Genomic DNA, 27776 nt, shown 5'->3' with positions numbered 1-27776 from the left:
TCAGATTGAACCATTTTCAGCTTTATTCCAGAGCAGAAATAAGTCATTTCCTAACAATAAATATAAAAAAAATAATAATAAATTAAGGTTCGAAAAAAATATCCAACGAAAACGAAATCAGTAACACTGACAGAGTAGTGAATGTTGCCTGAAGGGGAGGGAGGTCGGACGGACCGGCCCCCAGCCTGGGAATGTCCGACACAGGCCACTGTGTACCCTCAGCCCCAGCCGAGCCCCCTGCCACACACACATACTCTCCACAAAGTACAAAATATATATTTTTTAAAAAAACCTCAACACAACCAAGCATCCTGCGAGGGCCCCGGGGAAGCGAGATTTGGCCCATTGGGGCCGAGGACAGGGCCTGGGGGGCTGAGGAAGGCACCAGAGGGACAGGGGAACCACTTTGGGTCTTGCCCAGCTGAGTTTGCTGGCTGTCCTCTTCTCATCTGTGGGTGAGGCTGGAGGTACCCTGTTCACGGGGCCACAGGCCAACCCCTCCACCTCCCGAGACGGCGAAGGGGTTTGGAAATGTCCTGTGTGTTTGTCCACATGTCTTGGCGGGGCTCCTGCCCCAGGGGATGCTGGGAACACGGCGGTGCCTGCTAAGTGCTTGGCGGACTGTCCTTTGTAGATGAAGAGGCCCCCGGCTTGGGGTCCCTGAGCGTCTCCCCGGTTTAGGCCAAGGTGTCGTCCAAGACGCTCCCCCCCCCAGCAGAGGCCTCAGGGAGGCATCAATAAGGAGTAACTAGAAATAAATAAGGTCCCTGGTGGCCCAGTGCAGAGCTGGCAGGGAGGCCACTCTGTTTCTTCAAGTATTCTTGGCCAAGGGGGTTTGCGGCCTGCCGGGGTTCAGATGGGGATCCCCACTGTGTTCACCTGGTCCTTGAGTCCCAGCAGGCTGTAGGCGATGCGTTTCTGGTGGCCGGGCAGCCGCACCCCAATCCTCTTGATGTCGCTGTGGGTGAGAGAGAGGGGGGAGTTAGGGGCTGGCCGGGAGAGGCGGGGAGGGGTGGGGGGCAGAGGCTTGGCAAGAGGAGCCACATCCCGAAAGCTTGCTGACATCAACAGTTAGGAAAGGAGAGAAGGGCCCACGCTGTGAGAAGCTTCTCCCCTCCCCCATGAAACCGGCATGACCGCCTGTGAAGCAGGTGCTCTCTTCCCCACTATTTTGCAGATTCGAGAACTTGAGCCTCAGAGAGGGGACGGGACTCGTCCAAAGTCACACAGCCAGGAGGTGGAGGGGCTGGAAATCTTAAGAGCTATGAACACACGCCTGCTCTCCCCCGGCCTGGATCTGTCCTCCCTGTCCCCAGCCAAGGCCTCCTCCCTGGGCAGCACTGGTGCCATCACTGGGTGCAGGGGGGCGCGGCCAGGGACCCCCTAGGGGTGTTGCTCTCAGCTCTCCCTGCTAGGCCTCTTCCCAGCCACTGCTCTATTCCACCCCGACTCCGAGCGCCCACTGCTGACAACTGAGGAAGAACTCAGGACACACTTTGCAGTGGGACCTCAAGGGTTAACGTTCTGCTCGAGTTCTTCTAGAGGGAGAGGCTGGCGGGTCACCAGGCAGGTGACCAGGTCACACCGGAACTAACTAAGTAGGTGTTCTTCCTTTAGGATCCTCAATTTCCTCACCTGTAAGATGGGATGAGTGTCTAGCTGGAAGGTGGAGGGTGGGAGACCCCCGGACACAGGTGGCAGAGGCGGAAGGCGGCCTCCGTGCCGAATGGAAAGATGTGCCCAGGAGCCTAGAGCCCTCTCCTGCCCCCCTCCCAATGCCCCTCCATCCCCTTGTAAAACCACTTATGCTCCCAGGAGCCCTGGAGCAGGACGTTTATTGCTCACTCTGGGACTTTTCTCTACCACCACCCTCACCCACCAGCCCAAACCCATGAAAACACCCAGGTTTTTATGGGCCGTCTCCTGGCTGTAAATGAAACTAATTATACGGTGCGAGCTCCTGTTTGCAATTCCGGAGACATGACTTTCCCACAGGCTCTGGGAGCCCTCGGAGGAGAAACGCTGGGCAGGGAAGGGCAGACCCGGATGCGTGGGGAGGGGGGCTGGGGGGGGCTCCAGGAGGGGCTGGTTGCTCCACTGCAGCAGGAAGGCCAGCAGTTGGACAGCAGGTAGAACTTCCTAAGCCACCGCCGTGGGCCAGTCCAACGGAAACAGCTGGGGCTGTCGAGGAAGCAGCGCCACTTCCCCCGCACCTGGGGTGGCTCCCAGGGAAGCATTCACAGCACCGGGGAAGGAGGCGCTACTGAAAAGCAGGATCCTGGGCCTCGCTCCAGACTCACTGACCTTGAAGTTCTGGAGGTGGGGCAGGGAGTCTGCATCCTACTGGGTCCCAAAGACCCTGATGTGCAGCTTAAGATGCAGGGGGTTAAGTGAGTGCTAGGAGGGTGACAGCAGAGACCTGTCCCCTGGGCTCCAGGATGGGCCTGGTACATAGTAGGTCCTTTGAGGACTATCTGCTGAAGGAATGAACGGCTGCTAGTGGACATGGGGCCGCCGTGGGCCTGTCTCCCAGCCTGCTGTAGTTAGGCTGACAGGGTGGGAGCTGAGATTGCTCCTGAGACCCGTCTAGGAAGCAAAAGCCCTGGGCCGGGAAGCAAGAGGCCAAATTTTAGTCTGGGATGTCATCAAAGCCTCGGCAGGTCCTGTCCTGCCTCTGGGCCTCAGTTTCTGTACATGGAAAGTGGGAAGCTTTGCTTAGATGCTCCCGAGCCACCTACCCCAGCTCCGCTCTTCTTCAACACAAAAAAAACCCGCCGCCTTCCCTGCCTCATTTGCTAACCCGGGAGGCGCACAAGATGAGACTCACAGGCCAGCCTGGTCCCTGTGGCCCTTGCAGCAGACCAGCCCAAGACTGTTCCTGAACCAGCCTCGGTTTCCCTCTTGTCACTGCCATCAACTCTCATCACAGGGGTAGGGAGACACCTGACCGAGGCTACCTTTCCTCTGAGCACTCTCAGCGCAGGTCCAGGCCCTGGGAAATTCAGAGGCCGCACATCCCCAGCAAGCACCGCCTATGCGCTGGCCCTGGGCACAAGGAGGGAGAGAGGCCTCCCGGAGCCTCACATGTCAATGCTTCACTGTCTCAGCAAACAGTGCATCAGCACCAAGCCTATGCTGAGGGTACGCAGTGACCATAAGGCCCAGCGGCCTGTGCCCCCCTCCCAGACACTGGACAGTGCCTTTGGTGGGACTGGGCATTTTTCTGGGCTACAACATCCACTGCTTCCTTAGTTCCTCAAAAGACAATTCAAACCCTAGTCTAGCTAGAGACTCAAGCGACTCCGAAATAACGTGGTGAACGCTCAATGTGAGAAAATGTGGCCTTCGTGGGATGGCCCAGGGCCTGCAGGGGAGTGAGCAGTGGGTCAGGGGCCAGGAAGAGCAGGGAGGGGACACTGAAGCCTAAACCTCAACCCCACAGGGAAAGTGCTTGAGTTCTGAGACCAGCTCACTGGCTCCCACTGGGACTCACGGCATGTGCAGACACAGCCTTTGGGGTAAAAAAGTGGTCTAAGATCCCCACTTGTTTCACTGATTTGAACTAAAGAAGGAGGCAGGGGTGGTGAGTCACGCAGGCCCCAGCTCTGAGCACCACCCAGCTGGTAGGAGGCGGAGGGAGCGTAGAATGACTTCCTGCCTTTATTCAGACCTTTCCAAACACAGCGCACATGCACACACACACACAGCCTCCATCCATCCAAGACAGCCCTGTCCTTGCTCGTGGGAAAGGAATTGGCCAAGCAGCACCCCGGGCTATTTCGGGAAGCTTCTAAGAACATGTGTTTCCTGTAAGCGCTTCTCCTTGCCCCTTGCTCTGCTCACCCACAAGAGTAGCTGTGCTGTCCCCACCGGGAGCCCCCAGAGGCACAAAGAGGCTGCTCTAGGTTCCCGGGCGAAAGGAAGGGGCCCAGGAACCCTGGCATTTGCCCACAGGCTGCAGGCTGAAAGCAAGGGGGCCGAGGAGAAGAGGACAGTGACATGGGTTAAGTCCCTACTAGGTACCAGGCATGTCACCTGCACTGCACCCATGCAATCTGCACAGCAGGGAAACAGGGAGCAAGCCTCAAGGACGGAACCTGATCTGAGCAAGGTCTCCCACTAGGAAGCGTCAGATGTGGGACCTGAAGCCAAGTGTGACTGCAGAGCCCGAGCCTGGAATCCTGCCGCTGGCTGGAGACAACAGATATCCTGGGACCCATCTCCTCTCTCCAGGCCTCCCTCTGGCCAGCTCCGTCCCTGTCTGACTCCCCGTCCCCTGGGATGGGCCACGGCCTGGCCCGAGAAGCTGTGACCAGCAATCAGAAGCCCAGCTCAGCGGTCTTCAGGGGCCCTGGAGAATGTTCCTGCTTAGGCCCAGCTCCCAGAACTTCTGTGACCCAGAACTGCGGGAAGCCCGGGTGGACCCCCTCCGTGTGATTCCCAAAACCTCCCAGCCCCCAGGGCCCATTCCAGCCCTGACCTTGGACCCTGTACATGCTGGGCTCTTGGGGCCTAACACTATTTTTAGAGGCACAAAAGGCTGAGAGGATAACGTCTTCTCCCTCCTGGGATGGGAAGAGGTGTCCGTGCCAAGGCCGTGCCGGGAAAGGTCCCCAATGTTGGAGGGGAGAGCGGAGCTCCCACAGGGCCGCCTGACAAAGGGCTGTACCCAGGGCTAGGGCCGGGGTAACTGGCACTTCTTGCCAGGCTGGACCACAGGGCTGAGAGTCAACCACGCGGGGAGAGGTGTCCGGGAGGGGATGGCCCAGGGCACTCTCTCCCGGGCAACGGCCTAGAAGTCCAAGGGCTCTGCCCATTTCTCTTCAGCACCCCGGAGAGGAACGCTGCCCCTAACCGCTGTGTGACCTCAAGCAGGCTACGTAACCTCCCAGTCTGTTTCTCCACTACTGACCTCCATGGTCCCCGAGCTCCGGGCCCTCAACGACCGACCAGGGCTGGAATCCCACTGGGCCTCTAGTGGCTGTGGGACCCTGGGCAAGTCCTTGCACTCCCCCCCCTCCCGTTTCTCACCTGTCCGCGGATATACGGACAAGGCCCACCTGCCAAGTTAGGTGGATGAGGACGGATTCAAAGTGCTCAAGCACACAGCTGGCACACAGTTAGCCCACCACCAACACTGCTCTGATTATGACAATTACTATTATTTTCCCCTTCTGGAAAGAAAAAGATGCAGGAAGAGGGGGGAGCCAGGAGTGAGTGCCCAGAACTGCTGGCTGCTGGCCTGGCTCTGCCCTTCCTGTGAAGCCTCTCCCCAAAGAAAAGGAGAGAGAAAGAAGAAGAGGGGAGCAGTGGGTGGCCGAGGTGGCCTTGGAGGCAGGAGAAGGCCGGGCCAGACTCACTCGTTGGTCATCTGCACCACCTTCTCGATGGCAGTGTAGCCAGCCGCCAGGAAGTGCTCTGTGTACTGCTGCATCTTGATGGACTCAAGCCACTCGGACACCGTGCGGAAAGGCACCCCCTCGGAGCCACTGGTGCTGGGCAGCCGGATGGACACCCTGAAACAGGCATCACCCACCTGCAGGTGAGCGGCTGCAGCACCCAGCCCGCCCCAGGGGGGGCCCAGGCCTGCCGCTCCCCCTAACCACCCTGCACCTCAGTTTCCTTATGTGGGTAACAGGGGAGCCCAATCAGGTAGGCTTCAGGGAGACAGGCTGGCATGTCATGAGCACTCAGTGTTTACAGCTCCTGCGCCCCCCACGCCCCGCCCGCTCCCCCCTGGCAACACCACCACCGATAACCACAGAATAACAAAATGTTAAGATTCAGGTTCCTGGAGGCACAGCCCCAGCCTGGCGACCTGCCAGCACATAAAATACTTAATCGCCCTGTCTCAGCTTCCTCATCAACAAAAGGCAGATAATTACAGGACCCATCTCATCGGTCGTTTGAATGAGTTAAAACATGTTAGGTGCCGAGCGCAGCGCCCGGCGCGTTTCCCATGTATGCCGATTGCTGCTACAGGTTGGAGCCCCCGCCCCGGGCAAGCGAAGCCCACGTGTGGGTGCCCACCCCCACCCACTGGCCCCAGCCGGCCATGAAACCGGGGGCCGCTGTGCACGGGGGCGACGGAACTAACCGGGGGTCAAAGTCAGCCAGGGTCTTGAGGGAGTCGGGGGCGCGGATGAGCTTGTCGAGGATGCTGACGATGTCGGCGAACTTGGGGCGGCGGGCGCGCTCCTGCTGCCAGCACTGCATCATAAGCTGGTAGATGGCGGAGGGGCAGTCCATGGGCGTGGGGAGCCGGAAGCCGTCGTTGATGGCTTTCATCACCTGGGGAGGCAGGATGGTCAGCACCGCCTGCACGGCCGCCAGACCCCCGCGGGCTCCCTGAGGAGGCCCCGGCCATGCAGGCGGGCGAGGAGGGCAGGGAACCCCAGACACACGTGGGGACGAGCCTTCTTTCTGGAGTCCGATACACAAGTGTCAGAGGTACAGAGGGCAAGTGCTGAGGGGTTGTCCCCGGAGTTCCATGGAGGAAGGGGCTCCTGACCCCGCTGTGTACCCTGCAGTCAGCCTCCGTCCAGTCTGGGGACGTCTGTACCAGCCACTCCCTGCAGCCAGAGCCCTCCTCCCGCTCCGTGTCTTCACCTGGCTACTTACTGCGCCTTAGTCTCCAGGCTGCGTGAAGCGCCGGGCACCCACACTCACACACAGATGCATCTATCACATGCACATGTGCATGCACACCCAGGTGCATGCACGCAGGAATGCACGCCTCCTCCCCACTCCTTGTTTCCTTGTCCTTCCACTGACCATAAGCAGACACTGGGTCTGGGGCCCAGCACAAGCCTGGCTCATAGGGGGCCCTCAATAGACATGTACTGAATGTACCAGATGAAGATTAGCCCCTCCAAACTCTCCTCTGCCCAGCCATCGGGGTGTGGAAACGAGAGGGCTTCCGTTCAGGTCAGGAGAGGGCTGGGCAGGGTGATGGGGCCTACCTCATGGTTCGACAGCTCCCAGTAGGGCCGCTCGCCGTACGTCATCACCTCCCACATGACGATGCCATAGCTCCACACGTCGCTGGCTGAGGTGAACTTGCGGTAGGAAATGGCCTCCGGAGCTGTCCAGCGGATCGGAATCTTGCCACCCTGCAGGGGACCCAGGCCCGGTCACTACTGTCCCTCTGGCCCGCCCTAGGACGATCGCAGCCAGGCCAGATAGAGTCAGGGTCCCTCGTCCATGCTCCCTGGAGGTGTTCTCACCTGTGTGCCTGAGGTCCACACTCAGGTACGTAGGTGAGAGGACCTGGAGCAGCATGAAGGCCGCTTCACCCTCAAGCCCTTCATCCCGGGGGGCGACAGCTGCCCTAGCACTTACACTGGTGGTGTAGGTGGCCTCGGGGTCATCCTCCAGCACACGGGACAGGCCGAAGTCCGACACCTTGCAGACCAGGTTGCTGTTGACAAGGATGTTGCGAGCGGCCAGGTCGCGGTGAACGTAGTTCATGTTGGCCAGGTACTTCATGCCGGCCGCGATGCCCCGCAGCATGCCCACCAGCTGCAGCACGCTGAATTCGCCGTCCTTCTCCTGCCAGAGCACAGGCCCTCAGCCACCAGGGCACCCCGAGCAGCCCCAGGTTCCCCACCTACCCCAGCCCACATCCTCACCCGAAGGAACTTGTCCAGGGCCCCGTTCTCCATGTACTCGGTGATGATCATCATGGGTTTGTCTGCAGAGGGTGGGCACAGGCGTGAGGGGGTGGCCAGAGTTGTAGATGGGGGTGCGGGGAGCGGGGGGCTGGGGGGGCACTGCTACGGACAGAGCCCCTGTTGGGTGGCCCTTCTTTACGCCCACTGCGGGTGATCAGGCCCTGGGATGGGGTGGGTCTCCCGCCCCCACCCTGGTGCCCGCGCTCACATTTGGAGACGACACCCTCCAGGCGGATGATGTTGTGGTGGCTGAACTGGCCCATGATGCTGGCCTCGCTGAGGAAGTCCACCCGCTGCTTCTCGGTGTAGCCGGCTTTCAGCGTCTTGATGGCCACGGGCACCTCCTTCTTCCCCGACGCCTTCAGTGTTCCCTTATACACCTCCCCGAACTCTCCTGCGGGAAGACGAGGTGTGAGGAGCACCCAGTCAGCCTGGCCATCAGGTGCCCCCAACGAGTCCCAGGCCCCCTGGGCAGGCGCACTGCACTTACCTGCCCCAATGACCTTCTGCCGCGTGACACAGGACGGGTGGATCTCAGTGGTGAACTTAAGCACAGCCTGGTTGGGGTCCTCATATGTGTGGGGGTCCACGTATGTCTTCAGGGGCTTCAGTTGCTCTGGACGAGAGGAGGAGGGGCAGGGTCACGGTTTGGGGGAGCCCCCTGTGAGGGGTCGCCCAAGGGGAGGAGGAGGAGGAGGCCATGGCATCACTGAGCCCACCACAGAGCCCTGGGAGCGCCCAGCTATCCCGTCTCCAACGCAGAGCTGGAGGGCAGAGCTGGGGGGCAGCCTGTGGGGACGGCGGGGGGCGCTGCATCTCACCTGACTTGGAGAAGTAAACGTCCTCCGAGGACTGGCGGGTCCGCAGGCTCTTCCTCCTGAGAGAACCCCACGGGGAACCCACGACATGGGGGAGGTCAGAGGCCTGCTCTGGCCATGAGCCTCCCGGCCCCCACCTCCCTCTGGTCCTGAGCGGGGCCTGGTGTGCCGGGGGCTCTGCTGAGCAGGCAGTGAGAGGCGGGGAGGAAATGAGCAAGCAGGGCTCGCTCCCGGGGCTCTACACCCCGTAATGGCCCCTTAAGTGGCCATAATGAGGGCTTTCCTCATTAGAGCTCCCAGAGCTTCCTGCCTGCGTGTCCAGAGGAAGTGTGGACGCAGTGTTACTAACGAGGGCACAGATGATGACCGCCACGTCCTGAGCCCCCGCGGCGTGCCAGGCGCTGTGCTGGGCACTTTACAGCCCGCTGCGTCCTCTCGGCCCCGGGGGGGCCGGGGTTAGATCACCAGCAGCCCCATTCTGCAGACAGGAAACCGACGGTCCCGCCCCGCTGTAGCCCACCTCGGCCCTCGGAGAGCCCAGGCGTGGGCTCCAACCAACCTGCGATGGATGAAGAGGCCGATTCCTGCCAGCACCAGAAGCAGGACGATGCCAACGGCCACACCGCCAATCACTGCCAAGTTGCCAGATGCTTCCGTGGCTGTCAGGGGAGACCGGCTGATGACAAGGGAGCCCCCCAACTCCAAAGACTGGCAATGTCCCCTTTGCATCCAAGGCCCACTTTAGGGACCCGAGACATGTGCCGGATGCTTTTACTTGTGACGGTTCATGAGAATATTTATTCCCATTTCATAGATGGTAAGTAGCAGGCCTGCCCTAGGGAATATGGTAGGTGCGGCCAGGTGCGTGGGACACTTTCCATGACCCAGTCCGCCAGTGTCAGGCCCCATGTCCTTCCTTCTTGCAACACTGCCCTGAATGCATGTCCCTGGTCCCCCTCCCCCAGACTTGGGGCCAACCCCCACCGGGCTCTCCTAGGCCCTGGCTGACCAGGAAGGGGGCATTTTAAGTTCTCTGATCCATTTGCTCCTCCCAGATGTCCCAACTATTCTGTTTCAGGGCCTGCCCAGGCCCTGGTGCCCAACTCACACAACGTCTGGAACTCGTGAATCTTGCTGCCGGCACCCTGGCCCTCCTGCGTCAGCGCCTGCACCTGGATCAGGTAGGTGGTATCCGGAGCCAGGTCGTCCAGGGTCACGGAGAAGCCCTCAGTGCGGCGCACGTTGTAGCTGTTGGAGTCCCCCTGTGGGTGAGGGCAGGGCATCAGCTGGGCCCACCAGAGGCTCCCCCAAGCCTGGTTTAGCAAGGCAGCTCGCTTACATCAGCAAACTTGACGCTCTTCTCTCTCTCTTTTTAAAGATTTTATTTATTTATCAGAGAGAGAGAGAGAGAGAGCATGTGTGAGAACACAAGCAGAGGGAGGGGCAGAGGGAGAAAACAGACTTCCTGCTGAGCGTGCAGCCCAACGTGGGGCTCCATCCCAGGACCCTGAGATCATGATCGAAGCTGGAACCAAGATTCAGACACTCAACCAACTGAGCCACCCAGGTGCCCCTGGATGCTCTTCTTATAGGTGAGGAGACTGAGGCTCAAGGAAATGAAGTGAGTCACTCAAGGTTACTGCCTGCAAATGCACGACCACCAGCAATGTCTGATCACCGAGACCCGGCTCTCTCCCCAACCCCGACTATCTCTTCTGGGGAGACTCCAGAACACTGTGTCTCCTCTCCCACAACTCTCTGCTGTGCTGGCCTGGGAGAGGTGACTCTCAGGAAGACCTCAGACCTCAGTGTCCTCATCTGCAGAACGTGGTAAGCATCTGTCTGTGACCAGCCAGCCCTCTGCTTGCCACCCAGCCAGGGCCAGCTCCGACCCCTTGTTACCTTCTTGCGGTAGGTGACCTCGTACTTCCACACACGGCTCTGCTGTGGTGGGGGGATACTCCAGGAGACACTCAGCGAGGTGGTGGTGCGGCCCTCCAGCTTGACCTTTGGGGGCTCTGGTTGGGGGGGGCAGTGGGGGAGGGGTGTGAGGAGCCATGTCGGGGGTGGCTGGGGGTGGGTGGTGGGGTGAATGCCCCCAGACCCAGACCCAGTCCCGTCCACAGCCGGGGCTCCTCAGATCCCAAGCCCACATCAGCACACAGCCGCAGGCCCTGGACCCCAAGGGCTGGCACATGTAGGGCACCCCGTGACTATTTATGAGTGCATAAATAATAAAAGTAAAACAACAGCTGACTCTTGCTCTATCCTCTCTGTGGACAGGCACCGTCCTAAGAGCCTTATATATAATTTATTGAATCCTCTGGATAGCCCTGTTATTACTCCAATTTTGTAGGTGAGGGCATTGAGAGAGGTCACAGAGCTCGGAAGAAACCCAGACTGATTTTCACCACCTGCTGCGGCCTCTCTCTGGACACAGCCAAGCCCTGGGTGGCCACCCTCCCGAAGCCCCACCTGACCCCCCGCCCTCACCTGTCTGGTTGATGCTGACGCTGGCGGTGCGGAAGCTGCGGCTGGCCACCAGCTCCGACACCCCGTTGCGGGCCTCCACCGCAAAGGTGTAGTTCATGTGCGGCTCCAGGTCACTGACCGTCACGCTGGTGCGGGTCAGCGCGTGCGGCGGCTCGGAGTAGCGCACGCTGGCCTCGCAGGGCCCGCACTCGCCCGACTCGGGCCAGCACTGCTCGCAGGTGACACTGTAGACAATGTCGTCCCGGCCCCCGCTGTCCTGGGGAGGCGTCCAGCGCAGCTCGACTTTGGCGCCCATGCCCACAGCCGTGAGGTAGTGCGGGGCGGAGGGCGGGCCTGCATGGAGGGCAGAGGGCAGAGCTCAGACCCGGGCAGCCTGACGTGTCATCCAGCACACCACGTCCACCCCAGCCACCCTCCCTGAGCCAAGGCAAAACTCACGAGTGCAGGGCATGGACAGCAGGTCCTGGGGGGCTCGGAAGTAGCCTTCCTCACAGTCACAGAAGGTGGCCCCCTCGGAGGACAGCACCGTGTGCACGGGGCACTCCAAACAGGGGCTTTCGGATGCCTCGGACTTGAAGAATCCAGGCGAGCAGGCTGGTGGACACAGGGACAGACGTCATTTTAACCCGAAGTTCCCACCCAAAGCGACTTTTCCAGCGGGACCTCGTCCCAGAACCCCACACAGGTTGCTAACCTCCTCTGGGCCCATTTTCTCATCCCTAAGGCATCTTGCGATGACAAAGTGCATGGCAAGCACCTAGCTCACGCTGGGCACCCAGGACGCGCCTCGCCCGTGTGCTCCAAACCTCTGCACGCTCCCCACCAGCTCTCGCAGGCAGGGCCACACCCGAGCCGGGCGTTCAAGGCTTACATCTCACCTCTCAGCTTCCCGAGAATCCTATCTCACACCTGGCTCGGCCCCAGATGGAGCCTGCTGCCCGCCTGCCTTTAATTTGTGCAGACCAGCCTGATGGGTCCCCACCCAGGCTTCCAGCGGCCCAGGGCAGTAACTGCATCTTCCCCGCTGGCCTCTGTTGACCCACTGTCACCACCACCACAGCCCGTCAGCCAGGCACACCCGCTCAGGATGCCACCCCTGCAGGTGTTCCCCCACCCCAGGACCCGACCGCCTTCCTGTTCCGGGGCTGGCCCACCAGGAAGCAGGAAAGGCCAGGCCCCCAGCATCATCGGTGGAGCTACTTCCAGGACAGGTCATTTCGGCCATTCAGGAGGGCAGCCAGGAAGCAGCTTTTCCTCCCCGGTGGAAGGTCCTGTCCTCGCCAGGATGACGAGGGGCTCAGGCACCTGACTCCAGAGGCTTCTTCCTCCCACCACCCTATCCTGCCCCTGCCCCGAGCCCCTTCCTGGCTTCACAGGCAGGAAGCTGCCTAGACACGGGGCCCACCGTGCAGGGCTGCTCAGGGCTTGGACAACTGCCAGAAGGGCCAGGGTGGGGTGGGATCACCCTAGGGACCTCTTCTACAACCCCACCATTACTGTACCCGCCTCCATCTCATTCTGTGGACAGCAGCCTGAGACCCTCCAACCTCAGTGCCATGTTCATTGCTCTGTGACATGGACCCTGAGATGGACAGAGCCCCTGAACTCAGGGCATGGGAGCGCATGACTATGTCTCCCATAAAGGGGTAGGCAAGAGCTAAGGAGGCTGAGGAGTCATAGCGGGGATATTTCAGCCGGGGCTTGGAGGCTGAGTAGGAGTTTGGCAGGATGGAAAGGTTGGAAGGAGGAGGTAGGGGTGAGAAAGATCCACACAGAAAGTATGAGTGGCTTTCTGGGCATAAATGGGGGAAGCAGGAGGCAAGAAGGCCGAGAGGTTTTCAGGGATCAGACTGAGCAAGGCCTTTAATGTTAGGCCAAGGAGCCAGGACTTTATCCAGGGGCAAAAACAGCCACTGATGGATTGATGTAGAGCCAATGGCACAGTCAGATCCACACTGTCAAGAAAATTCTCGGACAAAGTCTTCCTCCTTGTCCAGTTCCCTGTGTGAGTAGAGCTGGGGAGCAGGACTGGGGACGCCCCTCGCCCACCGTGAGTGAGCAGCCTGTCCTGCCACCACATCAAAACCTCAGCAGAGGGGCGCCCGGGTGGCTCAGTCGGTTAAGCATCTGCTTTTGGCTCAGGTCATGATCCTAGAGTCTTAGGATCAAGCCCCATGTGGGGCTCCTTGCTCAGTGGGGAGTCTGCTTCTCCCTCTGCTTCTGCCCCTCCTCCTACTCGTTCTCTCTCTCTTTCAAATAAATAAATTAAATATATTAAAAAACAAAACAAAACAAACAAACCTCAGCAGAGGCCCTGAGGGTGTTCGTCCAGGACAGAGGGGGCCTGGGACCCAACTCCTGCTCTGTGCAGTGACACAAACAGTGACTGCTGAATAAGCACCTACTGTATGCAGCTCCCAGGCCACGTACCTCACACTCACTTAGTCCTCACAATGAACCTGGCACACTTGGGCACTGTATCATTCACTCTACTTTCAAGGAGAGGAACCTGAGGCCCAGAGAGGCAAGACCACTTGTCCAAGGTCAATGAGCTCCTAAGACCCAAAACCCAAACCTAAACCCAGGAAGCCGGACTTTGAGTCCCTCTCCTCCCACAGGCATCTAGCATTAGAGCAAAGAAATCGGGACGCCTGGGTGGCTCAGCGGTTGAGCATCTGCCTTCAGCCCAGGCCATGATCCCGGGGATCTGGGATCAAATCCTGCATCGGGCTCCCAGCAGGAAGCCAGCTTCTCCCTCTGCCTCTGCCTGTGTCTCTGCCTCTCTCTCTCTCTCTCTCTCTCTCTCTCTCTGTGTCTCTCATGAATGAATAAATAAAAATCTTGAAGAAAAAAAAAAAGAGCAAAGAGAAATCAACATTCTAAAATGAGCCCGAAGAGACCGGAGATGAGTCCTGACCCATTTCACCAGCCAGAAGATCCCAAGACTAATTTCAGAGCAGCTGGGGGGGGGCGGGGGTGTGGCACGTGTGTGGCACCTCCCGACATAGGTCTTCTCAAACGGGGCACACTATGGCCTCTTCGAGGAGAGAGTAGAATCAACCCCGGAACATCGACTGGGGAACTAAGTCTCCTATCGTACTTTAGCAATCCACGTGTATTTAAGATTTTATTTTTCACTAATCTCTGTACCCCACGTGGGGCTCACACTCACAACCCGAGACCCACCGCCCAAGCCGGCCAGGCACCCCTCATGTACCCTGCATTCCTCCTTATATATATGTCACATTACAAAAGTAGCTCGCTCCTCCCCAAATCTTTGATGAAAAGGAGACTCTGCAGAGCTGGGCCACTTGATCTTGGGATTTCAATTCCCCCCAGTGCCCTGACTTGTCGCTGGAGGGGCCGATACCCCAGGTAAGTGCTGGCTCCAGGTGTCCAGGCCCAGGGAGTCGGGGTGCTCAGGGGCCCCCAGAACCACCTTCCCTCCCGGGCCCTCAGGCTCAGGGGAGGGGACACAAGCCCCCACAGCTCGGGCTGGGTTCTACCGAAGGCCTTAGCCACCTGCAAACCCCCACGATGCCCCCGCGCCCCGCCACGTGGTTGCTCCCCAGCGCCCCCCTCCCAGTCCCATGCCAAGAGGAGGAAGGGGGGGGAAGAGTCACGTTCCATTCTTTGGCCCCAGAGCCCGGGGGTGGCCTGACTGCTGCCGGCAGGAAAGAGGGAATTTGGAGAGATTTCCGCTGCGGATATGCCAGATAATACAGTGGAGAGGCGGCGGCAACAGGGCATGTGCTTGCCTGACGAGAATGCGCTGCCCCCCCCAACCCTACAAGCACACGGGGCTGTCCCCGGGGCCCTGGCGGAGTGGGCCTGGCTCAGGGGCCCCGGAGTCCACGGGTAGGACACCAGCAAGCCCCCGTGTCTTCCTGACTTTGCCTGGCTGGATCTCCTGGCGTCCTGGGCACGTCGGGTGTTCACACACACCCAAACACACCAGCAAGCACAGAATACCCACGGTCCCTTAGCCGACCAGGGGACTCCTACGTATCCTTCAATACCCAGCTTGAGCTCCTCTCCGCAGCCCTCCCGGGCTGCCCAACTTCTGACCCTTTTCTGCCCCACCGGGGCATCTGTTACTCAATCTTCTGTTTACCAAATAGAAATGGAGCACTTCCTACGTGTCTGGCACCATCTAGGATATGATGGTGAGACTGATAAACACCGTCACTGCTTCGGGGGAATTCACAGCCTGGCTTTCATGCTCCCTTTGAAATTACTTCTGCTCCTATTAGAATCTTCTGTGAGAGCGGCAGCAGGTACAGAGTCTGATCTCTCTGTGGCCCATGGCCCGGCACAGGGTCCAGCACACAGTAGGGGTACAGGTCACGTTGGTTGGCTAGGTGGACGGACAGGTGAATGAATGAATGAATGAATGAATGAATGTGTGAGTCAACGACTAAACTTAGCACGTGTGCATTAAACACTCACCACAGAAGAGTCCTGGGACACCCTACGGGGATGGCGCCCCAGGATGTCCACCTGCCTGGCACAAGAGCCTGGCCCGGGCACACCTATGGAAGGCTTCTCTGGCCCGGGGTTCCCTGGCGGGCCCGGGCCACCCCATGCAGGGGGGGCAGGGGAATTGGGGCACGGCAGCTGCACCCAGAGCTGCACCCCGGTTTTTCCAGTTCCCGATGCCCGCCTCTCAGGTGGCAGCGTGGAGTGACTTAGGGACACCCGCCCTCTGGAGTGACGCAAATCTAGCCCCGGGGAGAGCCCCTCCCCCCCAGGTCCAACCACCTCCCCAACTGGTCGTGGTGAGGTCACAGGGTCAAGAGATCGCGGTGGCAATTCACCCGGGGCCAGTCACCTCCCCAAGCCAGGGGGACAGAGTGTGGACTTTGTCTTGTGCCCTGACAGGCGGCAAATGGTGACCTGTAAGTCATCGACCCTGCCAATGAGGGCCACTGAGAGAGCTCCAGACCCGGGGGGCTTCTCATCCCCAGCAGGCCCGCGGCCCCATGTGGGGATGTCCCCAGGCCGCTAGCACCTTGCCCCCTTCACACACACCCTGGAGAATTATCTTCAGGCACATTCCTCCACGGCCTGAGATAAGCGCCACTCCCCCCCAGCCTCCGCCTCCTGCTGTCTCCCCACCACCAGCCTTTTATCTTCTGTTTGCTTTCCCTTTGCCTCCTTCCTTCCGTTCTGGGGACCCACTTACCTCCGGTGAGGGCGGGAGGGGCCACCGCATGGGGCTGCCAGGGTGTGAATTTGCCCCCGGTGTGAACTGAGGCGGGGCGGGGCGGGGCGGGTAGGGCAGGGCCCAGACGACGTGGGGAGCCGCCATCCATCCACGGCTCCCCCCCACGCGTCAGAGGACACCGGGTGGCACTCCCCAGGCAGGGACGCGCCCAACAGTCAACAGCTCACAGAGCCCCCAGCCTGGGGACCAGTCACATCCTAAGCGCAGCTTCTGCCCACAGCTCCTGACACAGCCCGGGAGCCAACCTGCCCCAAGGCCACCTTAACCAGAGCCGTCCCCTGACCGGACTGGGCCTGGGCCACTCAGGATCCCAGTACTGGAACCCTACTTCTTGCCCCACATGGTGAGATCACCCAGTTAACAGCTTACCGGGGCAATCCGGGTTCTCAGGCTCTCAGTAGAAAGTCCCAGGATGGGACGCCTGGGTGGCTTAGAGGTTGAGTGCCTGCCTTCGGCCCGGGCCATGATCCTGAAGGCCCGGGATCAAGTCCCACATGGGGCTCGCTGCATGGAGCCTGCTTCTCCCTCTGCTTGTGTCTCTGCCTCTCTCTCTCTCTCTCTGTCTCTCATGAATAGATAAAATCTTTTTTTAAAAAAAGGAAAGTCCCAGGAGATAGATTCTGATCACTAGGTTAGCAAGGGTCCAGTCTACCCATTTCACAGGTGGGGTGAATGAGACCCAGAGGGGACTGGCCAAGGTCACACTGCTTATGGAGAGGACACCAGCCAGGGGCAGCTAGCTGGGGACAGCACACTGGCCCTCCTTGTGCCAGGCCCCAGCTCATTTGGTCACTGGTCACTGTTTCCTCTTGCTGGGCCTCAGATTCCTCATCTATAAAATGGACCTACCACCCTCAGCCTTTTGGGGTTTGTTTGCCTGAAGGAAACCACAAGAAATGCTCAGCCTGGTGCCTGGACTGGGGGTGTCCCTGTGAACTGGGGAACAGAGAAATTAGGAGACGTCCCCAGGGGGCTGGGCCCTTGAAGGAGCAGGAGCCTCCACAGAGGGAATTCCCCACGGTACCCACTCCAGCGCCAGCCTCCCAGCTGCCGGGCCGAGCCTTTGGCCAAAGCCGCCGGCCACCTGCTCACCTGGCCGGCAGAGCCCATGGCCGAGGCGCCAGGCAGGGCCCCAGCAGCTCCGCCGCCGATGCCAGGACAGGAAGCAGAGACAAAGCCGCCCCGGGGGAGATGACGGTCAGCCTGAGCGACTCCACTGTCCCCCAGGCAGGCCGGGGGTAGGGCGGGGGACTGGAGCGAAGCTGGCTCATTCCTGACATAGCTCGGAGAGCTCCCCGGGCAGCGTGCCCACCTGTCCGATCGCAGCACCTGAGCGGTGCCTCCCTTCTGCTGTCCATTTAACTCTTTCCTGAGAGCCAGGCTTCCTGGGAAAGAACCCCAAAAAGCAGTGAACTCTGAAGATGACCCGGACCAAGTGCTCGGCGACCTCAGGGAATCCACACCCCTCTCTGGGTGCCATGTGTCATCAGTAAAAGCCCCAGTGGGAGGATCTGGGTCCTCGGCCCCGCGGAGGGGCGGGCGGGGAGGGCCGGCCCTGTACCTGCCTCCATTTCTCCCTCAGTGTGCTCAGTAAGGGCCCCCGATCACCCACCCTTCCGTCATCTGGGGGCTGCCCAGAGAGCTCGTGCCCCGTCCCCCCGCCAGGAGCTGAGTCAGGGATTCCAAAGGAACTGGTCATTTCCCGCCCCGTTTCCTGACCCATCCTCCAGCCTGGGCGCCGCCGTATCTCCTGGATTCAAATCCCAGTGTGACCACACAGCATTGCTGTGTGACTCCAGGCAAGTCTCCTCACCTCCCTGAGCCTCAGTCTCCCGTCCGTGCCTCGAAGACAGGTGGGCCCCGATTCAGCAAGCGTTCCCACAGAGCGCCCGCGGGGAGCACCTGTCCGCAGGAGGTCCTGTTTTTCTCTCCACTGGCCTTGTGGTCAGGGGGGTGCTGCTGGGAATGTTGCAGGGATAAAGAGCAGCCGGGCTGGGGCTTCCCAGCTACACCGAGGGCCCCTAAGAGCACAATGAAGGGAATCTGGGTCGAGGGATCTCAAGGAGGAAAAAGCAGGGCAACAGGTGGCTGGCAGTTGAGAGGTTTCCACCAGTAAAGTCAAAGATTTTGGTCTTGGAAATGAGTCCTCCCAATCTGGGGCCTACTCAGCGCTTCACAGGCAAAGCCCCCGCTGACCGCCTCTAGGGGAAGGAAGGCTGCCCCCCCTTCCTGGAGAGAGTCTCTCCCCCACCCTCACCCCCCTGCAACCCCAAGGTCCACTTATCTCTGCAGGGCCTGAATCACCAGCCTGTGGAAAGTTTTCAGCTGCCCCTCACCCCCCACCCCTGCATTCCTGTGTGAGGATGTCATGTGGGAGGAGCGTGCTCGACCCACTGGGCTGCCTCGGCCCCCCCCACCCCGCAGTCATTGTCTGAAACTGGGAGTGTGCACTGGAGGTCACCTAAAGCAGCGGCCTCCTCGGGAAGAGAGCTGGAAGGACAATGGGGTGGTAGGAAGGACCGGAGCAGGGACTACACCACAGGCCTACTCAGGAACTTCTCATCCAGGAGTTTATAGGCTGTGTTAAGCAAGGTTCTGAGGATTTGTTTGAGGAGCCAGATAGAACCTATCAGAAAAGGCTTTCAGGCTCCTCTGACATTTCAACCTACTTCGTGTGTTGCAGGATCTATGTCTTGAAAAAAACCAAGTAGAAAGCCTTCTTATTTGAGGCCAGAGATGAAGAGAAATTTACCCAAGATCACCCAGCTGCAGGGCTGAACCCCGATTTCTCAACACCCTGCTTATCTCAGCAAAGAAATTCCCAGAGAGAGAGCGAGAGAGAGAGGATGAGCTGGCCTTCCAACGGTTGGCCTGCATTCCACAGATGCCCTGCCCCACAGCCATTTCTAGAAAAAGTCACCCATTGAAAAAAATCCCCATTGCTGTAGGGATTTCCGCTGTCACAGGCCCTGGCCGTGCCAACCCACAGCCTCCTGATGTGAGCTCACTAAAGCCCAGGCCCCATCCCCAGACACAGTCCCAGAGAATCGGCCTCTATTTGTTATCAGTAGATTGGTCAGGGGAAGCTGAGTCGGTGGCCCTGGGGCAGGCCGGGCAGGGAGGACGGACCTTGCACCTGCCTTCCACTTTGACCTCAATGCAGACATTTTTCAAAAGCTGATGGTTCATGTGCAGCCAGGGGATGTGAATCCCAGGTCTGGTTCCCCCACCGCCATGTATGAAAGGGCCGCCTGAGACCCAGAGAGATTAAGTGGCTTGCCCAAGGTCACGCAGTGAGTTAAGAGAGATGGAACGAGCCCCGGGGACTGTCCCATGTGTTCACAGGGCTGGTACACAGCAGATACCGAAGTTACATTTGCGGGATGAATCAAAAATAACAACCACACTTTAAAAGCACTTATGTGTCAGGCACTGACCTAAGCACTTCGCGAGCATTAGGTCATTTGATTATCATAACAACCCTATGAGATAGGAGCTGTGTTCATCTCCATTTCACAGATGAGGCAACCAGGCAACAGAGAGAGGTTAAGCAACTGGCCTAAAGTCACACAGCTACACGTAAAGCAGGGTTTTTTTGTTTTTTTTGTTGTTTTTTTTTTTAAAGCAAGGGTTTGAACCCAGGCATTTTTGTCCTAGAACCCTTGCTCCTAACCTCCACGCCACACTATGCTTCAACACGCCCATTGTCAGTGAATGAGTGAATCCAACCATCAACAAGGAAACCGAAATCCAGGAAGGATCGGTGATTTCCACTAACAGCACCACCGCACATCAGGGCCAGAGGCGGCCTTACCAAGATCCCAGCGGTGCCAGGCCCAACAGCAGAACCCGGGACCCCGGCCCCGCACCCCGGCCGCGCCCGTACGGCCACTCACCCTGGCAGGCGTCCTCCACCTTCTCGTAGCCCGCCTGGCACAGGCACTGACCGATGGGCACCAGCCACTCGCCGTCCACCGCGCAGTGCATGCGGGGCTCCTCACCCCCGGGCGGCACCACCGCGTGGTCCACACACGTGCCGGCCACGGTGGCCAGGGAGGGCGCGTCGGAGCCCGCGATGGTCTCGGGGAAGCGGGCCAGGCCCTGCAGCAGCTCGGGGCACTTCTTGTAGTAGACGCGGACGGAGAGGAGGGCCACGCAGGCGCCAATGTCCTGGAACGCCAGGTAGAAGCCCTTGCGGCTGAGCGGCCCCACGGAGCGCTCCTCCACGTTCAGCTTCACGTGGCGCGCCTCGAAGTCGCTGCTGACCGTGATCTCGTCGGGCGCGATGGTGTCGATCTTGGTGAACTGGCGCTTCTGGAAGTTGGTGCCATAGTCCACGTCCGACTCGGCGTAGTAGAGGTTGAACGTCTCCTTGCAGGAGCTGGCGCCACCGGGGAAGCTGTTGCAGTCACGCACGGTGAACTTGAGCTCGATGAAGATCCGCTCGGCCTCGCCGCGGTACACCCAGTTGGTGCGAAGCCAGTTGTCCTGGTCTCCGGCCACCACATTGCACACGGAGTACATGTAGATGGGCATGTCGTCCATGATGTTCTGCATCAGGTCCCACTGTGCGGGGGTGGGGGGCGCGGGAGGGTGACAGGTCAGTGTGGGCAGGCGGGCCCAGGGAGGGGCTTCGGGTCACCCTCACACACTAAAAGTGGCTGAGCTAGGACCTGTCCTCTGGTGTCTCTGATCCCAGTGTCCGGGTACTGGACCTCTATATGGGACTGGGAGCCGGGGGAGTCTGGGGGATCCGTGTGACCTCGGGCGGATCACTTGAGCTCTCTGAGCCTCAAAGTCTGCATCTGTACGATGGGGACAAGAGCTGCCTTGCAGAAGTGCCGTGAGGATCAGTGATAGAGTATCTACAAAATGCTAAGCACATTGCCTGGCATGCGTAAGACGAAGCAGCTCTCAGACAGGCGGCTGGTGTCATTAATAGTAGTATTTGCCGCATGTGTGTGCGCACAGATGGGGTGAGTGGCAGGGAAAGGGTTAAGTCAAAAAGAATGGATGAGGAGTGCTTGGGTGGCTCAGTTGGTTGGGTGTCTGCCTTTGGCTCAGGTCATGATCTCGGGGTCCTGGGATCAAGCCCTGAGTCAAGCTGTCTGCTCAGCAGAGAGCCTGCTTCTCCCTCTCCCTCTGCTGCTCCCCCCACTTATACTCTCACATTCTCTCTCTTTCTCAAATAAATAAAATCTTAGAAAAAGAAAAGAAAAAGAGTAGATGACTTCCCATTATTTAGATCCTGGCTTTAGAACAGATCAGCACACGTTCTTCCCTCCTCAGAACATAGCTCAGTGTCCTCTGGGAAGACTCCCCAGGTTGGGCCAAGTACCCGCTTCTGGCCCCCACAGTCTCCACACCCCCTTTATCACAGCTCTAGGCACCTATGTGGTGACACCTACATCTGGCTCCCATACTAGATTCTGAGCTCACTGCGGCAAGGACTGCATCGAATTCATTAATGCATCCCCAGGACCTACCTGAACAGAGTGGGTGCTCAGGAAAGGATTTGTTGAATGAACAAATGAATGAGTGAATGAATAAAACAGAGGGGCTGGGGTCAGAGGCCTGGGCTACACCATGTGACACTGGCCAAGGCTTTGCTCAAATGCCCTTGGGCCTGTTTCCCCGCTCTGTATAATGAGTGGGTTGGATTAGGTGATCTGTGTTCCCTCCCAGCAGGATTCCAGGATCCTGGAGATCCACAGAGCTGTATCTCAGGCCCTCACGGGGCTAAGGTGACCAAGGACAAGGAGCTGACTCACGCAGATCTGGCCAGCAGTGAGAACTGCCCCAAGGAGCCCCCTGGAAACATACTTCTCCCGGGTGCAGGGCCCCAGGACAAACTCAGCAAGGGTCCATTATACAGAGGGGAAAATCAAGACCCAGAGAGCAGCAGTATCTTCCCCAAGGTCATGCAAAGCTGGGAAAAGGATCCCAGTGTCTTGCCCAGCAGTCCTGGTGACAGCCAGGCAGGGCAGGCGTGGATGACTTGGGTGGGGCTGAGGAAAACAAACTCAGCCCCCAGCAGGAGGGGGAAGTGACAGCCGGGGGAAGGGGAGAAGGCACAGGGGCCCAGCAGGAAGAACCTGGATCCGGTTTCCTGGGGCTATGGGGACCTGGGAGCCCCTGTTCCGTCTCTCCTTTACCCTTCACCCTCTGGGCTGCAGCCCTGAAGACAGGGAGCCTTAATTCCTTCCTCCCAAGAGTAGATGGAGGAAACCAGAGGGGGTTGCTCTGAGCATTGGCCCGCTGGGGCGCCCATGGGCCCTGCTCTGCGGGGGCCTCCAGCTGTCTCGCCAGCCCTGTCCGCCTCCCCCTTCCCCACCTCTCAGCCCCCAGCCTACCCTGTCTGGGGTGGCAGACTGAGCTGGTGTGGGAGGCAGGAGTTTGGTCCCTGGCTGAGCTGTTCAGATTCAGGCTGGCCCCATCCTCCCTGGGTCTCAGTTTCCCCATCCCCATCCCCCCCTTGACCATGAAGGCTTACCCCTTTGCCATATGGGTGCGTGAGCCAGCCGAGTTCCCCTTTAGCTGCAGCAAAGTCCAACAGTACAACTGGAAGAGACAGGAGGGCCAGTGAGCTTGGGGGCATCTCCAGGACTCAGGCCATGGAAGGAAAGGTGACAGTCCCCCAGCAGCCCCAAGAGGCCATGACGACAGCTTCCTCAGCTTTCAGAGACCCCACTATATGGGGTCACTGTATCCCAAAGACCTGTCCCCAAAGACCTGTCCCTCGACGGATAGGGAAACAGGGAGGGATGGGCCCTAGTCAAAACCACACGAACTGCTGGGTAAGAACCAGGCCCCCTGTCTCCCACGCCACCAGCTCCACCACGCCGCCCCCCTCGGTCAGCCCCCAGCTGGGCAGAGCAGGACAGAGCTCAGCCCAGCGGGGGGACAGCAGCTGGCCAGAGCTGGGGCGGGCAGGGCTGGTAAGTGACACCGCGCCCGCCCCGTCTGCTTCCGGAAACAAGGCCCCTCAGCAGCACTTCACACATGCACGTGGGCCTCGGGGGCACTCGTCCCTGCTCCTGCCACAGCGCCCCCCGCATGAAACACCCCCCACCCCACCCGGGCCACGTAGTGCACACATAGGCGGCACACGTATGTCCATACGTGTCTCCTGGCACTCCAAGAAGAGAGGACTGTTAACAGGTGGGAACAGCTCCAGGGAGGAGAGGGGGGATGACGAGTGGGGGGTTTTCTGGAAACTGATCTTCCCACCACAAAAGCCACAGAGCAGGCAGGATAAAGCTCGGAACCCATAGGGGTCTCAGGAGGGGCCCAAAGATACACACAGCTGGAGAGGTTCCCTCCCTGGGAAAGTCACTCCCACTGCCCTGTCCTTCACACCCTGGCTACTGCCCTGCCAGGGGTGCCTGGGGGAAGAGTTGGAAACCTTTAGAGGGGACTTCCAGCCCCAGAGGGATCATGTACCGGGACCGTACTGTCCCCAGAGAGGCATCTGGAGCCTGATGGAGGGACACACTGCCAGCACCTTCCCTAGACCTAGTCCTGCCCTTGGGTAAATCCCATCGGTTCACCCCTGGCTCTCCGCCAGGCTCAGTGGCTGTAGCCAAGACCCAAAACCTAAGACCCAAGATCCTGGGTAGTGTCCCTCCTCCATTTCCAAGTAGAGTCCAGGTAGCTGCCCATAGGTGGCACCCTCCCTAGAGAGAAAGCTGCTGCGGGCACTGTGGGAGCTCAGGCAGGGAACCTATATGAGGTTGTACCCCCACCCCCACCCTTTCAGAGGGTAATACCCTCAGGTGGAGGCGGAGGGGACCAAGCACTCCCTTCCTTGGACTTAGGAGCATGAGGAATATGGCATATGAGGAAGAAGCAGCATTCCTCAAGACCAGGACTTGGAAGAATGACTCTAAAAAGGTGGACCTGGGCAGGCAGCGAGCAGAGATGGGCCTGATTTAGGGGCAGGGATGGAGGGGGCTGAGAGAGAAGTCTTAGGAACCCGCTCCTGGAGTTAGGATGGCCTACTCCCCTGGGCTGAAGGCCCCCAGGCCTGATGTGAGGCATTGCCACCGCTGCTGACCTGTGCCAAATCTCAAATCTCTCGAGGAAGGGCCCTGCAGCCCAGACCGGGAAGAGGAAATCCGATGTGGCACCTGTCCCAAGGCTATGGGGATGGGGAGGGTGGCTGGAGCCGGTAGGGTAGGGGCACAGATTTGTTCGGACATGCCCGGAGCCCAGGCTTGGAAAATTCACTAACCCCACTAGCAAATGGAATGTTCTGGCTACAAAGGAAACAATCTGGGGGTTCCTGGCTCCAGCTGAGTGGGCAGGAGGACGATGGTGAGTGTGTCCCTCGGTTCCAGTACATGTCCCTCCCCGACCCTTCCCAGACTGGTAGGAAGCTGCAGGCTGCACCCCTGAGGGAGGGGGCTCGTGGCTCCCAGGCTCTGAAGGGTTAACCGGCCCAGAGGGATCCCACCACCCCTGCCAGAGCACATTCCCCCTCCCAGCCCCAGGCCTGGCTTTACAAGTATCACGGGGCTCAATCTGAGAAGAAAAGAAGCCTTCACACAGGAAGGAGCCTCCCCAGGGGGCTTCCAGCCACAGCCCCCTCCCTGGAAATTCCCTAGAAGCGATCACCAGGAACAGGAGCCCAGCTCTGTGTGGCTCTCTCTCCCTGAGCTCTTCCAGGGACAGAGGGCTCTGGTTCCCTGGAAGGGGTGGGGACCTGGGAGCCACTTGGCTGCCCCTGGAACCTTCACTGAGAGGCCCTGGCTAGTCAGGGCCCATCCAGGAGCCCTCAATCCTTCTGGCCACCCCCAGCACACCTCCCTCTCTGATTTCTCCGCCTTCGTTCCATCATCAATGTCATAAGGCTTTCTTTACTCAAACACGACACTACCTGGAGTCACCTCCCTGCTCCCCGCTTCCCACTTTAACCAAATCCAGCTAATTCCTAAAGAAAGGAGTAAGGCAAGGGGCTCTGTGGGGAAAAAAGGGAACAGAGGGGGAACCTGGACTCTTCTTACAGAACCAAGCCAAGGACTTTCCAGGGCCCGAGCACACTCCAGCCCCCCCCTCCCATCAGCCACCTCCTCAGCGCCACTGCATCCCGTGCCCAGCTATTCTGATTCCTAGGAAAATCAGCCACGAAACCACAATGGGCTCCAGCAGCTCTAGAAGCCAGACGCCCAGGCCTGGCCCTCTGTGCAAAGAAAGGGCCCTGCCTGGCAAGGGCTTAGCCGGGGCCTCCCTCAGTTTCCCCATTTGCAAAAGGAGGACAGATTCAGTGGCTGCTGAGAATCCAACAGGCTCCATCTGGGTCTCCAAATCCAGACTCTACCCACAAGGAGGGGGCGAAAAAGGAGAAGGGAAGTGAGCAGAGCCTGGGTTACGGGGTGGAAGGGGCCTGTGTGTCCTTCTCTCTGCCCACACTCCCCCCCCATCTACTCCCAGGCAGATTTACCACATTTGGCCTGAAAACCAACGAACAGAACCCACCAGCAGCTGCCAGCTGGGCCGCCACCACCAGCACCAGCACCACCACCACCACCGTAGGCATACCTAGGGAGTGGTTCACAGGGGCTCTTGGAACCTAATGTTCCCCCACCCCAGGACTCTCTAAACACACCCTTTCCCTCCTCAATCCCGCGGAGGGGGAGGGGGCTGCGACTCCGCCAGGCTGGGGAGGGCACAGTATGGGCACAAGGACCAGGCAGCTCCAGGCTTCCAGGCCGGAGGCCGGGGCTGCTGCACACCCGCTCAGCGGCTCAGTAGCGTGGGTCCTGTCTAATCCCCTCACCCCCAGGACAGCCTTCCAGAAAGGCCTGTAGAGATTCCAGCTGTCTCTCCCCTTCCCTCGAAGCCCAGTCCCCCAGGAAGGGGGAGGACCACAAGCTGGAGGGTGGGGAGGGGAGAGGAGTATTGCAGATGGCAGCAATCCCTGCCGCCCACTCCTGCAAGTTGGGACCGGGAGCCCTGACCCATCCAGGAACTCCGACAGGATGCGCCCCCCACCTCCACCTCCACCTCCAAGAGCTCCAGCTCTGGCCTCTTTTCCTCCCAACTTGCAAAAGCAAAACCTCCCACCCCTTTTTGGGAGGCAGAGAAAGAAAGCAAGGCTCAAGGAAACTTCTCACCGGCCCGGGTTTCCTCTGCACTTCCCCCTGCTGGAGCCTGCGGAAGCCGCGCTCGGCCCAGGCCCACGGGGAGAACTTGCTCTCACTGCTGGAACCCGAAGCCCGGAAGGTCCTCGGCCGAGGGCAGGAGCCCCCATCCTCTCCGCGCCCCCGGCCCAGGGCGGCGCCCCCGCTCACGCACCTGCCCCGCCCAGGGCAGAGTCTGCGGGCCCCTCGCCCTGCGCCCTGCGCCGCTCGCTCGGGTGATTCAGGCCCCCACCCCCGGATGCCCGGACTCCGCGGTGGCCCTGGGGTGACGGCTCCACACCTTGAGAGGCCGCGCCCCCACCTGCCGCATTTCCTCGTTCTGAGTCACCCCTTGCTCAGAACGCTCGACTTTGGGACTTCCTGTCCGCACTCGCGGCCCTCGAACCTGACCCCTGCGCCTGACCCCCGGGCCTGGCAACGCGGACTGGGAAGGCTGGGAGGCTGTGCGTGGGCAGGTTGGCCCGAAACTCGCCCCCCCACCCGCTCCATACTCTCCTGCCCCGGCTGGAGGCAAAGGGGGGCGTGGAGAACAGCTCAGGGCGCACGGGCTTCCCCAGGGGGCTCCCCGCCCGCCCCAGAGCCCCCTCCCCGCAAATGAGGGGCCTCCGTAGGAATGCTTCCCCGCAAAATCGGAGCGAGCGCGCTGCTGAGGACGGGTCACCAAAGGCCCTCGGCCGCCCCGTTGTCCAAGGGACCCCCGCGCCCCCCGTCGGGACGCGCGCCCCTGAAGCCGCCGCCGGGGCCACGACCGCGTGGCGGGCGCCGCGGCCCCTTCTCTGCGGCCTCCGAGCCCGGCCGCGGCCGCTCAGTCCCCGGAGGCCCCGTGACCCCGGGGCGGGGGTCCCCGATGCGCCGCGGAGGCAGCGCGCGCCCTCCCCTCCCGACCCCGGCACCCCGCCCAGCGCCCCGGGGCAGGCGGCGCCGGGTCGGCCTCCGAAGTTGCGCGCGCGCCCCGCGGGGCTCCGGGCGCCGGGTGCCGGGTGCCGGGTGCCGGGTGCCGGGTCGGGGTGCCCGGGTCGGGCGGCGGCGGCCCCGGCTCGCACACTCACCTTCCTTGCCCTGCGCCGCGGCGGCCGAGGCCAGCACGCAGCCCCACAGCAGGGCCAGGCAGGCGCGGGGCCCCGGCCGCTCCATGCCGCCCCCCGCTCCCGCCGCCGGCTCCGCGCCCCGCTGCTCCGCGCCCGGCTCCCGCCCGCGCGCCCGCCTCGCTGCCGGCTCCCCCCGCGGCCCGCGCGCAACTTCTCGCCTCCTGCCCGGGTCCTTAATGGAAGTTGGGTGAGAACCGGCTCGTGTTCATTCATGCCCCGCGCTGACGTCACCGAGGCCACGCCCTCAGGAATGTCTTTAAAGGGGCCGGGCTGGCACCGGGCGAGGAGGGAGGAGAGTCCCGAGGGGTTTGGGGAGGACCCGGGGGCCCCCCCGG

At 60.4% G+C, this 27776-nt stretch overlaps 1 protein-coding gene across 2 annotated transcripts; it reads right to left on the bottom strand.

Annotated features, from left to right (window-relative positions):
* Positions 1 to 27536, bottom strand: EPHA2 (EPH receptor A2). 2 transcript variants are annotated; one of them, XM_077899489.1, is made up of 17 exons: positions 27403 to 27536; positions 22705 to 22772; positions 20108 to 20777; positions 11423 to 11578; positions 10985 to 11317; positions 10394 to 10509; positions 9600 to 9753; positions 9051 to 9150; positions 8495 to 8550; positions 8164 to 8289; positions 7882 to 8067; positions 7632 to 7693; positions 7342 to 7551; positions 6963 to 7112; positions 6098 to 6291; positions 5361 to 5516; positions 1 to 958 (listed from the first exon to the last, which is right to left on the bottom strand). In XM_077899489.1, the coding sequence occupies exons 1-17, from the start codon at positions 27485 to 27487 to the stop codon at positions 853 to 855; spliced, it is 2928 nt and encodes a 975-aa protein (XP_077755615.1). In that variant the 5' UTR covers positions 27488 to 27536; the 3' UTR covers positions 1 to 852. The 2 variants fall into 2 exon arrangements, with proteins under 2 accessions (XP_077755615.1, XP_077755616.1); XM_077899490.1 differs by lacking the exon at positions 27403 to 27536 and adding an exon at positions 26327 to 26501.
* Between the last annotated feature and the right edge of the window lie 240 nt (positions 27537 to 27776).

This window comes from Canis aureus, chromosome 5, assembly GCF_053574225.1.
Source record: "Canis aureus isolate CA01 chromosome 5, VMU_Caureus_v.1.0, whole genome shotgun sequence".
In the NCBI taxonomy this organism is placed as follows: Eukaryota; Metazoa; Chordata; class Mammalia; order Carnivora; family Canidae; genus Canis; species Canis aureus.
The sequence above is the reverse complement of the archived record's forward strand: the minus strand, read 5'-3'. Positions and strand labels throughout refer to the sequence as shown.